The following is a 13,822-nucleotide window of genomic DNA, read 5'->3' on the forward strand; positions in this document are numbered from 1 at the left end:
CCAGTAGTTTCACGTGCGACAGACTAATTGTTATTCATTGAAGTTGCCAATTGAGGAGAGATTCACATATACCACCCACAATGATGAAATAATACATGCTACTGAGAATAGACTCATGATCTTGTCCTGCAATGATCGACGAGGCCTGTGACAGGAGAGTCACCAAAGTATGGTATACTTCATCTTCAGGACCGGAGGAGAGACATTGTATCGTTGAAGACGGAGAGGTGAGCCATTGCTGAGCCTTTACGTTCACGCTGTTTATAGCTTGCTTTATAGACTGTGCTCCCTATGCTTGAGGATCAGTTGATGAGAAACACATGATTTGAAACTTCTGGTCCCGAAGCCCCAAATTCGGCCCGTAGTTGCTTCTCATTCCGCTTTTAGCCTGAAAAACAGGCACAGAAAACCGCGTATCCATCCTTTCTCGCTTGGCGAAGGAGAAGATGAGTCCATCTTCGTAAGACGGTGGAATAGTTTCTCTGGCCAAGATCTGGACAATCTGTGTAACCATAATCAAGTGGATTAGTGTAGTATAAGGATTCAACATACTCTAAGCTCTAGTGCCAACACAGACATAACCTCCGCCCGTGTCACAATTCTGAGCTTGTTCTTCGTGAGATATGAGAACCCAGGCCGCGTATGAGACACTGTGTGATATCTTCGAATCGAGTTTCCAATAGTAGTAAGCAGCGGTGCCGATGATTCAGTCACAGCTTGCTATCACATCTTACATAGTCAACTGCCGTGCTTTAGGGATGCGGAGCGAGAATACAAGGAACAATTATATGCAGCGGTCCAGAAAACGACGGCGCCTAGCCCGTACAGAAGGAGTGCATAGGCATCCTTTTCAATCTCCCTCTAAGTTGTTCACTCAAAGCAAGGTTGTCACCGAATTATGTCAACCCAGAACGTAATCTACCACTATGGGATCCCGCCCTGAAACGGTTCGTAGCCCATTTCATGTCCAGTCGGTGTCACTAAGATTAACTCGATGAAGATCACAACAATCCTTCTGGACTGCGACAATACTCTTGTCCAGTCCGAGTCTCTTGCTTTCGAAGCAAATGCCGATCTCGCAAATGAGATACTCGCTGCCCAAAAAGTCGATCTGAACTTTACGGGAAGCTATTTGCAACGCGAGTTCGTTGGACAGAACTTCCAAAACATGGTAAACTACTAAATCTAAAATTCGAAACATTATATGACATTGTAGAAACTAGACACCTATTACTAGAGGAAGTCAAAATTCGTCGTGATGCGATAGGCTCTATCCTATGGTTCAATCCAACATGTCTCCCTATGTGCCTCTCGCTGTTCTCCTCTTCAACCCTTCACGTCATTCCACCACTCAAGGTTTGCTACTCTAACGAGGGCTATCATTACTTTCTGCCTGATGCTTCTCCATCAGCTTGCGGGGCAGTAACAGCCACAAACAGCCAAGCACAACACTAATAGCGAGGACAATGGGCTGAAGTGTCTGTACCCCCTTTCCCTGCGCAATCGCGCCAACAGCAAAGGGCAGAATTGCGCCATCAGAGCCACCAAAAGAAGCAGCAAACCCAATAGTCCCAACATGAAGAGAGCGAGGCGTAAACTTCGGGATGAGAACAATTGCAACGGGGTACATTGGCCTTTGAATCTCAATGTTAGCTGTGCTTTTGGAAAGAAATTTTGGCGACAATGAGATGGAGACCTACCCATTGCAACTCCAATTAGTGCTGCTGCCACTGCACTCACAACCAGGTTTGGCACCAACCAAAACACCAGCTCCAAGGCGATTGTCACCCCTATATACAGGGACATGGCCCAGAACTTTCCCGATCTGCCCGTAATCGAGGATATAAAAGAGCCGTCCTATGGTCATCCCGCCCCAAAAGTCTGTTGCCACGGAGCTGCCAACTATAGCCGAGGCGTTACGCCTCTTCTGCATAAAGACAACAACCCACATTAGCATAGAAATTTAACTATTATAGATATCTGGTTCTCTTCTATTTATGAATCGCTTAAAAGCTTGAAAGCGATATCATCTGCCCGCTTGTCTAGCTTCATCGCCGCAATAGCTGTTAATAATACCATTTCTACATAGTATACATCGCAAGGTACAAACAGAAGGAGCTGTTTCTCACGATGGTTCAAAATGCCACCGGACTTGATTGTAGCAACCTTTTCACCAGACGTCTTATATAAGGACAACCCAGACCCTAACAAAGAGTCGCCCTTCCATACCAGCCGGCCATAACTTGGAGATTCAACGATGAACTTGGTACCGGTGGTACTATTTCGGATGGAGAACTGCGAGCCGTGTAGGGACAAGTGCATAGATAAGCCCATAAAAGCGGCTTTGCATTCTCCGACAACTTGTTGCGGATTCGGTTCGCCTCGGTATAGGATAATTGTTTTCTTGCTTGTCTGAATCGTGTATACTGCGAGGCCGTCTTGGGGTTGGTCGATAGGGGAGACATTGGTTGTGTCTGAGTCTTGCGAGCTCTGGCGGAGTATGAAATGATGTGTTGGGCTAGGTTGAGTGCTGCTCGTTGAAGAGGATGTATAGTAAAGCAATTTGTTTGCGAGTTCGTTCATTGTGAGGTGGAATGATGGCAGTTTGGAGAGTGGGCGTTGTATTTGATGTCGTGGATCATTTGAGAGTCAGTGTTAACGAGCCTTAAGTAACCTATAAAAGTGGCTGTGCTCACTACCCTTGTTTATTTTACCACACGATTACGTTGTTGAACTTTGTAGAAATGAGGCGAAGCTAATTTAGCTTTCCTTAAAAGGTAATACAACCGTGAGGCTGAGGCCATGGTTGTCACAACTAACCTACTTCAGTAAGTTCTGGTATAATAATAGTTAATATCATGATATGATTGCAATTTTATCACCCTACTACAAGCCAGGTCCGGCGTGTGGATGTACTGCATGCTGGAGAGCTTCTTCCGCTTGCATGTCAGTTGTCATTGGTCTCTTCGCCAAACAAGATCCGTGCCTGCGAATCAGACTTTATTAGCATAAAGGGCGTCATATCGGAATAATAACCAGTAGATTGGCGTTCTATTTTGGCTGATATAACTAGGTACTAACAGAGATTTAATCTGAAACATAGTGTGTATAACTTTCTGTAGGTCTGTTTGAACGACCAGCACCTCTTCCTCCCGTTGCTGCATTGGCTTTTCTGTGTCGAGAAGAATCTTGTCCTAAAGACTTGAGAGCTAAAGTTGTATGTTGAGTAATGCTTCCGCTTCTGATGCCCCTTCACTTTAGCTATTAAGGGCAGAGACGGGATGCCTAACTGGTGGGAGCTTTTAGGAAAGTGGCGTCTGGAGGACTGAGGGTGTAGCTGTGAAGGTGGCCGAAGGGTATGGCTCACTCCAATGACCTAGAGAGCTGGTTGGGAGGAGGCATGGAATTATTGAATAGGGACCTAATCTGCCTATAAACGCTTGCCAAAGTGCCTCCTTCCGCCGACTGAGGAAGGGCTCGCTGGTCCATTGAACACCAATGCTCCCATAAAGGAATGGAGGAGATATATACTGCATTGAAAGTTCCAGCTTATTTCTTATGGAATGAGGAAGTACGAGAATCGTATCCTACCTTTGAATCATTTTTTATGTGTTCAAAATGAAGATTGGCGAAGTGTGCTTATGCGTAGCTAACTTGAATCATGAGGTCCAAGATCTTACTATGCCAACCTCTCTCTTTACCGACGACATTCGACTTCCGAACCTGGATCACCTTACTCTACCAAATTCTAACGATAAGTGTCAAATATGACGCCACGCTTGTGTATCGGATGAGTTTACCTGCTTAATTACGCAGCAAGCATAAAGGATGAGACATCAACTGCGCGATGGCAAGAGCAGAAGCTGTCAGTGAAATGCCTGAAATCATAAAACATCAGTCACAAGCAACAAATTCACCAACATAAGCTGTATGAGACTAGGAGTTCCTGCTGTGGTTTGGAAAATCTAAGTGCTGATCCCCCTGGAGCTAATGCCCATTCTGCTAAATCGATCTCGCTCTCCGAATAACTTATTATGTTTCTACTGCCGAGTAGTGGGGCTTTTCAGATATACCACGTCCCTCCTCTGTGTTCAACCCAGCTAACTCATAAATCAGTATTCCTCGGGCAGAAAGAGCACTCGCCATCAACCGAATCACTATAATCGCTGAATCCCTCACACTTATAAAGACCAAACTTGAAAGAATGAGAGTCCCGAAGAATGCCTGTAGCGCATCCCCAATAAAAAGAGCAGATACCAACACCAGAAACCAGCCATTGTGCCTGTCGCTTTTCTTGACCTCGAACCTAGTCTGCCAGGGAGTAGGTGTGAGCTCAGCCCAGAGTCTATGCCACAGTGTACCTCGATTGTTGTTTTCTCCGCTTCCTCCTCTTCCTTCCACAGAGATTCTTAATCTGGCAGCCAAGTATCCGACTAGATGTATGACCAGAGCTGCAGCGGTCCACATAGCAGGAAGATAGTCCTGTTGGGGGGAAAATGTACAGACTGCCCATACGCTAAGCTGATATGCGAGGTAGGCATTATTGGCAACGGCTCCACTAGCAATAGTATACTCTAGTATAGAGACAATAGTGGGTGCCCAGACTGATTGAGATTTGCCAAAATTGGTATGAAATGGATCGGTACCCGCTGTGGTGATGAAGTCGTCGTAATCTGTTGCTGTAAGAGGACGCACTCCGGAACTGGACATTGAAAGCAGAAAGGCAAGCCCAGGACGACGATATGCCAGCACCGCAGTGTCGAGATACGATGCACTCAGCAATTGAAGAACTGTAGGCGCGAAACCGAGGATGACAGCAGCTGAGGCAAGTTCAGCCTTGCGATACTCGGGCATGGTTTCTAGGACGCAGCCTATTACGTTATAGCCTGCTCCTTGATCTGTGTTGGAACGATTCCTGTAGTCATTCAGCTGCTTGGTGCAGTTATCCCTAAGCTGATCCTGGATGAGGTGCTCCCAGGCCGGGAAGAAGTGCTCATACTGAGTGTAAGAGCGCGCTGTTGCGGCTGTGGGTGTGATGCAGTAACAAAGAATGATTGTAGCTGTGAGAAGATAGCCTAGATGGCCTTGCTTCCCTCCATAGACGGCCATTGTAGCTAATCGGAAAAACTTTGGTGGGAAATTAAAAGTCAGATGCTACTCAAATGGCCAGAGAGAGCTAGATCTTATTATACAATCAGCTGCCCAGCCCCTCTATATCGTAGAACCCTGCCGTGTTGACAAGCGAGGGTACAAAGATGTGACAGTTGAGATGTAAGCCTGCATAATTTGTAAGCGCTGAGGCTGCCGACCACACAATATGATAAAAACCAACAAGGGATACTACACTAATGGCAGTTGAGTCATATATCTCAACACAATACGGATAAACAAGCCAATTGAAAGAGTTATATTTCTTAACATTGTATCCAACAGCATCCTCCTGGCACAACCGAGCTAATCAACCTAAATCTGGCTTGGAAAGCACGGAAAAGCCGGCACGAATAGCTCGCTTACGTATCCATTGGCAGTTAGATCAAAAGAGCCAACAGTTCTGGATGGATGGAAGTCCAGGAAACAGCTCCATAGTCCCGTCCCATTCTATTGAGAGGATACAGGGATTTGTTTCCGTTGATGCCTATTCCCGATAACCCCGTCCGCAATTTGAGCTAGTAAGGTCAGCATACACATCGCAGGCCAAAGTCTGCTAGAAATCTTGGCCTCTACCCATTGTTTTCACCAAGGCCCGGCCCGTAGCGCCTAATTTGGCCAGGGTTAGCTAACTGCACCCACCACACGATTGGATGAGCAAGAAACGCTCGTGTCAAATCCCATGAACAAATCGACCAAAAATGTCTCGCCGGACAATTAAATCCTCCCTTGACGATGTTCACCTAGTTTCAACCTGATGAGTCAATTGAGTGGGAAGCCTGATAGAAAGCTGAATCGGACCGACATATACATATATTGATAATCACCATTACCATAGATACATCAAGATTCTTAAAAACCAAAAAGGGATGCGATTGTAGTGGCTCGGTTCTTCTTCCCCTGACGGTGGGAAACCCAAGAAGCTCCGATGCCGGTTTTCTGAGTCGCCCTAATGACCAGGCACTGGCCACCACAAAAGTGGATTATAAATAACAGACATTCGAGGAATTTCTCTGAGTGGTCACCGTAATGCCATACCTTCTTTTCAAGAAGTTTAAATTCAGCCTCTCAATTACCCTTAATCTATGCTTTTCGTAAAGCAGTATTAGTCCACATTTCACAGAATACCTAGCTACTACTTTCTAGCAGTTATTAAAATAAGTAACTGCTACGGCCCTAGCGGTTACGTCAGGTGTACCCCACAAAAACTCATGCAAGACGTCAGCCGCAGGGGATCTACCTTACCTACATCAACCAACCAACCAACCAACACTCTCATCATGTTGGAACGACGAATGTTGGAACGCAGCGCTCCAGGAACGGTTCATCCCCAGGACTCATCATTCCTTACATAATCACTTTAGTATATAAAATACAGTCATTAGCACTTTTATAGAACTTAGCTCACTAGCTATCAATAAGACTTCTTTACATCAACAAGCCTAACACGCATTACTTGATCATAAAGAGACGTGACACTTCGCATCGCTCAGCATCACGACCTACGTTATCTGCCAACATAAACCTAGAACGGACTAGTTTATCCCTTGGAAACCACAACCGTCACACCTGCAGTATAGGCTAGACCCCGACTATATTAATAAAGATGCTTTTATGAGTTATATCCTTATTATCCCAACTAACTAAACCTGGCATTACCTGCTAACCACTAGCTGCCTTATTATGATTATAAAGCTGAATAATAAATTATATTAGCATAGTATCTCAATTCTTAGCACTATTAACTAGAAACCGGCATATTATATTAGATATAATTTTAAAGTAATCTACGTTCTCCTCCTTAGCCCTTTTAGAAACAACCGCTAATAAAATACACTGTCCTTCCATAGCCTTTCATCACATCTATTATTAATCGTCACTGACTTTTTACCACGTTCTAGCCCCAGATCCCATCCATGTTCATTGTAGAGTTTACGCTCAGCTATGTAGCTCACAATGTGTCCAGGAATTGAGTATAATTTACCGTGAGAAATGACGTCAATATCATATTTGTGTTCCCATCTGGACTACCTATAGTAGAGCTCCTCTCCCGTCTATTATTTTGTGAGCGCTATTGCCCCAGTGTGGCGATGAAATCTAACAAGTCTTGCATCCTGCTGCCATTCTCGACCGCCTTCCTAAACGATGGGTTGGCTGATTACCCCGCCCCCCAAACTATGCTGACCACTTTGGGTGATGTTTCAGGACCATAGACAGATTACTCATATGGCTAAGATCGCTTGAACAAGAGGCGCAAAGTCTGTTGTATATGAACTCCCCCGTGCGCCTCCAACGTACCTCATTGCAGCCGATATAACAGCCACTCCAAGGCCACATAATGTCTTTCCGAGTTAAAAAAGCCATTGGAAACCACGCCATGCCAGCCAACAGGACCTCCATGTCCAGTGTGTCGTTCACTAGTCCTGGAATATGACACAACAATTAGAGGCTTGACTATACCTATGAGCGGCCTCAAGGAGTCAGCCAATGCTACTCCATGTTACACTTGTGCTCTCTTATGGGAGGCGATTAGCACAACTGTGAAAGAAGAAACAGCTATGCCAGAGGTGCTATATGAATCAATACTCGTCGAAAGCAAACCGCCAAAACACCCAGGGCCTATGGTTATCCACCTTTATCCTGATCCCGTTGCACATGCGATCAGTGAAAAGACTTTTCAGCTATATACAACTGATGGTAGGTTATGTAAGTCCCTGCCTGAAAAGCACGATATCTGACAGAATGCAGATGACTTGTCTTTACCCTGGGACTTGATCGGCCAGGGTTATCATATACCAGAATACGGGTTATCCCCAAGCTGTGTGTCATTGGCGCGCGAGTGGCTCAACGCATGTGGCCACGCCCAAGGAAAACATGCGAACTGTACCAAGACCACCATTTCAACGCTACCAACGCGGGTTATATCGGTTGGAAATGACAGAGCATCGCCAAGGCTTGTGGTTACTGAGCCAAACCAGCAAGCACACTATGCAGCTCTGAGCCACTGCTGGGGAGGAAGCACGCCGACAATGACCACTTTATCTAATCTAGAAGTATACACTATTTCGCTCCCTAGCGATCTTCCACAAACTTTTGAAGATGCTCTAAGAGTGGCTCGAGCGCTGGAGATACCGTACATATGGATAGACTCCTTATGTATTATCCAGGATTCTCCAGCGGACTGGGAACGTGAGGCCTCGCGAATGGCTCAAGTATATGCCAACGCCTATGTGACCATATTTGCCGATGCTGCGCCGGACAGCATTTCTGGCTTTTTGTCGCCACCGCCACGAAAGGCTCCACAAAGGTTCGTTGTGCCATGCAAGAATGACCAGCCCAGCTCAGGGGTCGTACATATCCGAGAGCGTGGGTTCCTAGCCCAGCAACTCCCGTATCATACATGGAATAGTAGAAGAAGTGGTTCAGGTCAAAGCAAGCTATCAACGCGAGGTTGGGTGTTTCAGGAACGGTTACTGTCACCGCGGACCCTCCACTTTTCGCAGAACGAGATGGCTTGGGAATGCAGATCTGTCTGCGAGTGCGAATGCTCAGCGACATCTCTGAGGACCCTTCGTACCACAAGCGTCATGAAGCATTTCCTTCATCCTCAAGATCCCGATGTTTCTTTGGCTGAGGCGAATTGGAGATCTGAAATCGTCCCGGCATATACGGAACTAGACCTCACCTTTGCGACTGATCGACTGCCTGCCATCCAAGGCCTGGCTAACGCTACCCAAAGGCTCAGAAGTAATGACGAATACATTTCTGGACTTTGGCGAAAAACCATAAAGGCCGACCTTTTGTGGTATAGAAATGCAGCTGATGGTAATAATCGAAGAATCAAGGATGGGGGTGCTCCAACATGGTCGTGGGGATCTGTCACTGGGCCAATTTATTACACAGACAGGGTCACACCTAGTGACTCGAATTTGCAGATCTTGGACATCATAACCAGCGAGGAGCAAGCTCCGGTCCTTGTTGTCCGGGGCCATCTCGTTAAAGTGAAACTCGACGATCCTTACAGTGACAATGTGTCCTTGGGTCCGGATGACGAGCTAAGAGTGGAATGGGATTGCGTGGGGGGTCTACCCAAGTCTAACAAAACATCGCAGTATTTCTTGGTATTTGAGGCAGATGATGGAGGACCATTTGGCTTGTTACTCAATGTCGACCGAACCGATCCACCGGCTCAGCAATTTCGAAGAGTCGGATATGTCCACGGGCATAGCATCTCAAAGTGGCGTCGCTCATGGGGTAGTGGTGGTTGGGTGTCTAGTCCGGCTAGCAGTGCGTCTGACACCTCTGGTGGAATATGGGAGGATGCCAGTAGGGATGGGGCAAGAGAGTGGGTTGATGAAATATTTAAGGGCGAACCTACAACCTTTAGATTGATCTAGTGGTTATGAGTCATTGCAAGATGTGCATTTCTTCTCAATTATTGCAAATCTGATTTACAATATTTACTGCTATAAAAGCATTGGGCCCAAATACGAACTGAAAACCCCTTGGATAAACAAAGCCGTGGTGTGAGTACTACTAGAAGAATATTATACATTGGAATGAAATGGACAGAGGAACTAATTTTTGAGCGTGGGAATAACCAGATCTGTTTGTGGAGGAGTTTCGGAATTGGAGAAGACAAGATCAGCAAGAAACCCGGTACTCTTGAGACAATGTTGAGGAAGATAGACCCTGTTCATGTTGACGGTATCTTCATCTGCCGACATATTCGTATACAATCCCTGAAACACGGCCTGCATTCGATATGCAATATCTGCTCCTAGTTATTTCTCATGAGAATCACCAAACTGTGATTCGATACAACAGGTGGTTCACCGACTGGAACTTTCCGCTTTGAAGTGATCCGATTGGTTAGAGCCTGCTAGCTTACAAGATACTTACCCCTTGGGCTGAAATTCATTGCTACGGTTACTTCCACGAGGTATTGAACCTCTAGCGATTGATTGTTATTGGTGAAACTGAAGATGTTCATGCGTTATGCGGTTCCGCGCCCGTTACCCCGGACTTTTGCGGTCGCTACCCCGCACGTCCACAGCGGCCTGATCAATTGCCTGATGTGATGCTGACATCACCCGCCAGGTCAGACCACTGCTGATAGAAGTTATATAATAATGCCAGGGAGATCTCATGTTTCTTCTAAAAACTCTCAATTGACAACTAGAAACCCCATCGCTCCATCTCTGTACTCAAATATCAAAAATGAAGGCCCTCGTCTACGGCGGTAATAACTCTGTTACCCTCCAGGATCGTCCTGTCCCCAAGATCTCTTCATCAACAGATGCAATCATCAAAGTCACCAAGACCACCATCTGCGGAACCGATCTGCACATCCGAAAAGGCGATGTCGCTACCTGTGAGCCAGGAAGAATTCTAGGCCACGAAGGCGTTGGGATCGTCCATTCCGCAGGCCCATCTGTCGCACGATTCAAAGAGGGCGATAGAGTTCTCATCTCTTGCATCTCAAGCTGCGCGACCTGTGAATACTGCCGAAGGGGGATGTATAGCCATTGTACCTCTGGTGGCTGGATTCTCGGTAACACAATCGATGGAACTCAAGCTGAATATGTCCGCATTCCCCATGCCGATTCGAGCCTCCACCCTATTCCCGATGGGGCAGATGAGGCGGCTTTGGTGATGGTCAGCGACATCTTCCCAACAGGTCTTGAAGTTGGTGTTCTCAGTGGCAAAGTCCAACCTGGAGGGACTGTAGTAGTTGTTGGCGCTGGACCGGTCGGCTTGGCTGCTATTATCACTGCCCAGTTATACTCACCTTCCAAGATCATAGCCATTGATACCGACAATGCAAGACTGGACGTTGCCAAGAAACTCGGCGCCACTGATTCAGTCGTCAGCGGCGAAGATGCTGTGTCTCAGGTGATGAAACTGACAGATGGGAAAGGTTGCGATACCGTCATGGAGGCTGTTGGTATTCCTGCTACTTTTGAGCTTTGTCAAAAGCTCATCGCAGTTGGAGGCGTGTTGGCAAACGTTGGCGTTCACGGCACCAAAGTGGATCTTCATCTTCAGGACCTATGGATCAAGAACATCTGTAAGTGGCTTGGCTCTCTGATCTACCGTTTGACATGACACTAATGCACGTCTGTCAGCGATCACTACGCAGCTGGTGGATACTGTTACTACCCCCATGTTGCTCAAGCTAGTGCAATCTGGCAAACTGCAGCCCTCGCAACTAATCACTCATCGTAAGTTCTCCAGCTGAAGTCTGATATATCAATACTGACGAGTTCCAACTTAGATTTCAAGCTGAGCGATGTTGAAAATGCGTACAAGACATTTGGCGAAGCATCGAAGCATAACGCTCTGAAAGTACTTATCGAGGTGGATTAAACAGCGATTTTAAAATACAGGAGACAGCTATTCTAAATTTTTATTTCCTTCAAATAAAACCAATGTTAGCGGAACACTAAGCCCACTTGCCAACCAGAGCCATGATTCCAGCACCAAGGAAGAGGCAGACGATCATAAATCCTAGGCGAACCTTGTCATTAGTCCTCTCACGATTGAAGAGGAAATCTCTAGCAATCATCTCCACAAAACCAGTATAAATGAGAATTCCAGCAGAAATAGAGTCAAAAACACCATTGACCAGGTTTGCAGTGTACGATGAGTTGTCATACGTCTTTCGAATACCGAGACCAATGGCAATGGCGATAGGTGTTGTTAAACCGTAAGCGAGACAGAGAAGCCATGGCATACTGCGAAGTCGGTTTGGGAAGGGAATGGCACTAAGTCTGGCTCCAATACCGAGGCCTTCGAAGGACTGGTGGAAGACAAGGACTGGGAACAAGGTGTCGAAGTCGGATGTATCTGCGACACCCAGGTTCAGACCGATGAAGACGCTGTGGAACAGAACACCGAATTCGAGAATGAGGAAGGCCGCGATTTGTGTCTTGAATGCAAGCTCGGTTTCTTCAGAATCACCATCAAGGTGTTGAAGCTCCTTGAAGTCTGCATAGCCACCACGATACTTCTCTGATGTAGCCGCCTCTGTATCGTGCTGGCCATTGATCACAAGCCTATTCGAGTTCGAACCGTCGTCAGAATGATGCTGATGGCCATCTGTCCCGGAAGTAGTAATAGTATCCTCAACCCCAGAATCGTTATGCTGAAGCCCATAGTGAGATTGAACATAATAATCGGCAAGAAAGTCGAATAGAAAAGTGAACATCGCTGCTGAGAGGGCAATAGCAGGTGGCCAAGAGTAAGTAGACCAACCACCAGTCATACCAACACAAGACGCCGGTCCAATCTCTGAGTAAGCAGGATCCAACAGGTGAACAAAGGCCGTTGCAATGATGACACCGGAGCCGAAGTATCGTGCAAAAAGGTAGATGTACAGCGGGATTCTCAGACGTGGGATACGTGTTGCCACTACAGGGAAGAAAGTGACTGCGGTGGAGACGACAAGAATGACGAATATTGACCCGATTCTGATACCAAGAGGACCATCGTATTGGTTCCCAGCGGTTGTCAGAAAGCAGGTGATGAGACCTTGATCAGTGATAGACTGGAACTCAGTGAGGTTAACCCTCTCAGGGTCAAAGTTCGTAGGTCCTGACATTGCGACTCAACAAGGTATAAGAAAGTAAAGATAAGCGATTCAAGGAAGCTTAATCAATGAAAAACCGATATGCGAAATGCTGCATTGTGCCCAGAGAAATCGAGGTTTATATAGCTTATCCTGTCTCACAATTAAACTTTGCAAATGCGCAACCTCTCAAACAAAAGGGCTCTTGTAGGCAGCCGATATTGCCGGCCACTTGCCGTTTTGCCGTGTTTCTCGGAGGAATAGAGCAATTTGTAGAAAGGACTGTCGTGATTTAAATACTCGTGAACCTTGATGGTTATGAGCTAAGAATGGCTTAGTTATCTTAGACTCCGTATTGGGTTGTCAAATCGGATCTCGGCACGGAGTGTCAGACGAATTGCACGTTAACGGGAATAACGGCTGAAATATTTTCAATTGACTGATTATTTGCAGGAGTGAATTAAATGAGGTGACCTTATTGAGTTTTGAGTGAGAGGACCGTGTTTGATCAAAACATCATATCATATCAACTAAACAAGCATATATGGAACGAAAAGCCCAGAACACGAGGCTGAGGGGATCGAAAATAGCCATCGGCAAAATCGAAAAAAGGAAGTGGTCTTGATAATTAGTGACGTATGAAAATCAGGAGGTGGTAGCTTACCGAATATTATTGGCCTCCGTGTGATGGTCTGCCAAAACTCACCAGACACAAGAAGGTCTTGAGCATGTTCCCAAGCCCATGGCCCAACGAGTCAAAACTTGGCATTAAAGTGCGCACCAAAAGCCCAAAGAACCAAAAGACGATAGGCATCTCGAATTCCACTCCTACGCATCAAATTCAATATGTCAGTGATGCCAGGTGCAGAGTTCATATCCAAGGTCAGCTGATATGCATAACTTTCGTGATCAACGCCATATGTTACCCTAGCATCGGGCCTGCAGTGTAGCCTGTAATGAGCCTCATCATCGGGCTTAAGGTGTTTGAGTTTGTGTGGCGTAAGGAGGTTTAATACCCATGATTGGGCTTGCATCTCTGCCAAAGGGGGTATAGCGCCCAGTGATGGTCTGACAAAGCCAATGAACCCCATTTTCGGTTCATCT

General features: G+C 46.3%; 6 protein-coding genes across 9 annotated transcripts; 3 read left to right on the forward strand and 3 right to left on the reverse strand.

Moving 5' to 3' along the window:
- Positions 1–926: 926 nt before the first annotated feature.
- FOXG_18702 (uncharacterized protein) lies at positions 927–1,183 on the forward strand (the record flags this gene model as incomplete). Its single annotated transcript, XM_018398841.1, has 2 exons — positions 927–947; positions 1,001–1,183. The coding sequence occupies 2 exons, from the start codon at positions 927–929 to the stop codon at positions 1,181–1,183; spliced, it is 204 nt and encodes a 67-aa protein (XP_018238442.1).
- Positions 1,148–2,637, reverse strand: FOXG_03980 (uncharacterized protein). Its single transcript, XM_018381852.1, has 2 exons — positions 1,701–2,637; positions 1,148–1,634 (listed from the first exon to the last, which is right to left on the reverse strand). The coding sequence occupies exon 1, from the start codon at positions 2,581–2,583 to the stop codon at positions 1,996–1,998; it is 588 nt and encodes a 195-aa protein (XP_018238443.1). The 5' UTR covers positions 2,584–2,637; the 3' UTR covers positions 1,148–1,634; positions 1,701–1,995.
- A 1,299-nt stretch (positions 2,638–3,936) lies between these two features.
- Positions 3,937–5,143, reverse strand: FOXG_18703 (uncharacterized protein). The gene has a single exon (XM_018398842.1). It carries the CDS (start codon positions 5,107–5,109, stop codon positions 4,033–4,035), a length of 1,077 nt encoding a protein of 358 aa, XP_018238444.1. The 5' UTR covers positions 5,110–5,143; the 3' UTR covers positions 3,937–4,032.
- A 2,197-nt stretch (positions 5,144–7,340) lies between these two features.
- Positions 7,341–9,653, forward strand: FOXG_03981 (uncharacterized protein). The gene is made up of 2 exons (XM_018381853.1): positions 7,341–7,845; positions 7,897–9,653. Exons 1-2 carry the CDS (start codon positions 7,611–7,613, stop codon positions 9,543–9,545), a joined length of 1,884 nt encoding a protein of 627 aa, XP_018238445.1. The 5' UTR covers positions 7,341–7,610; the 3' UTR covers positions 9,546–9,653.
- A 217-nt stretch (positions 9,654–9,870) lies between these two features.
- On the reverse strand, positions 9,871–13,799 carry FOXG_03983 (uncharacterized protein). 3 transcript variants are annotated; one of them, XM_018381858.1, is made up of 4 exons: positions 13,383–13,799; positions 11,058–13,338; positions 10,940–11,005; positions 9,871–10,795 (listed from the first exon to the last, which is right to left on the reverse strand). In XM_018381858.1, the coding sequence occupies exon 2, from the start codon at positions 12,749–12,751 to the stop codon at positions 11,594–11,596; it is 1,158 nt and encodes a 385-aa protein (XP_018238448.1). In that variant the 5' UTR covers positions 12,752–13,338; positions 13,383–13,799; the 3' UTR covers positions 9,871–10,795; positions 10,940–11,005; positions 11,058–11,593. The 3 variants fall into 3 exon arrangements, with proteins under 3 accessions (XP_018238448.1, XP_018238447.1, XP_018238446.1); XM_018381857.1 differs by having other exon boundaries at positions 9,871–11,005; XM_018381856.1 differs by having other exon boundaries at positions 9,871–13,338.
- FOXG_03982 (alcohol dehydrogenase) lies at positions 10,255–12,976 on the forward strand. Of its 2 annotated transcripts, XM_018381854.1 has the most exons (3): positions 10,255–11,218; positions 11,277–11,372; positions 11,426–12,976. In XM_018381854.1, exons 1-3 carry the CDS (start codon positions 10,369–10,371, stop codon positions 11,515–11,517), a joined length of 1,038 nt encoding a protein of 345 aa, XP_018238449.1. In that variant the 5' UTR covers positions 10,255–10,368; the 3' UTR covers positions 11,518–12,976. The 2 variants fall into 2 exon arrangements, with proteins under 2 accessions (XP_018238449.1, XP_018238450.1); XM_018381855.1 differs by having other exon boundaries at positions 11,277–12,976.
- Positions 13,800–13,822: the final 23 nt, after the last annotated feature.

The sequence above is a fragment of the Fusarium oxysporum genome, chromosome 4 (genome assembly GCF_000149955.1).
Source record: "Fusarium oxysporum f. sp. lycopersici 4287 chromosome 4, whole genome shotgun sequence".
Classification (NCBI taxonomy): domain Eukaryota; kingdom Fungi; phylum Ascomycota; class Sordariomycetes; order Hypocreales; family Nectriaceae; genus Fusarium; species Fusarium oxysporum.

Coding starts and splice junctions, on each gene's coding strand:
- FOXG_03980 (XM_018381852.1), bottom strand. CDS start 2,583: ATGAACGAACTCGCAAACAAATTGCTTTACTATACATCCTCTTCAACG.
- FOXG_18703 (XM_018398842.1), bottom strand. CDS start 5,109: ATGGCCGTCTATGGAGGGAAGCAAGGCCATCTAGGCTATCTTCTCACA.
- FOXG_03981 (XM_018381853.1), top strand. CDS start 7,611: ATGAGCGGCCTCAAGGAGTCAGCCAATGCTACTCCATGTTACACTTGT. Junction 7,846..7,896: donor TCAGCTATATACAACTGATG/GTAGGTTATGTA, acceptor GACAGAATGCAG/ATGACTTGTCTTTACCCTGG.
- FOXG_03982 (XM_018381854.1), top strand. CDS start 10,369: ATGAAGGCCCTCGTCTACGGCGGTAATAACTCTGTTACCCTCCAGGAT. Junction 11,219..11,276: donor CCTATGGATCAAGAACATCT/GTAAGTGGCTTG, acceptor CACGTCTGTCAG/CGATCACTACGCAGCTGGTG. Junction 11,373..11,425: donor CTCGCAACTAATCACTCATC/GTAAGTTCTCCA, acceptor GTTCCAACTTAG/ATTTCAAGCTGAGCGATGTT.
- FOXG_03983 (XM_018381858.1), bottom strand. CDS start 12,751: ATGTCAGGACCTACGAACTTTGACCCTGAGAGGGTTAACCTCACTGAG.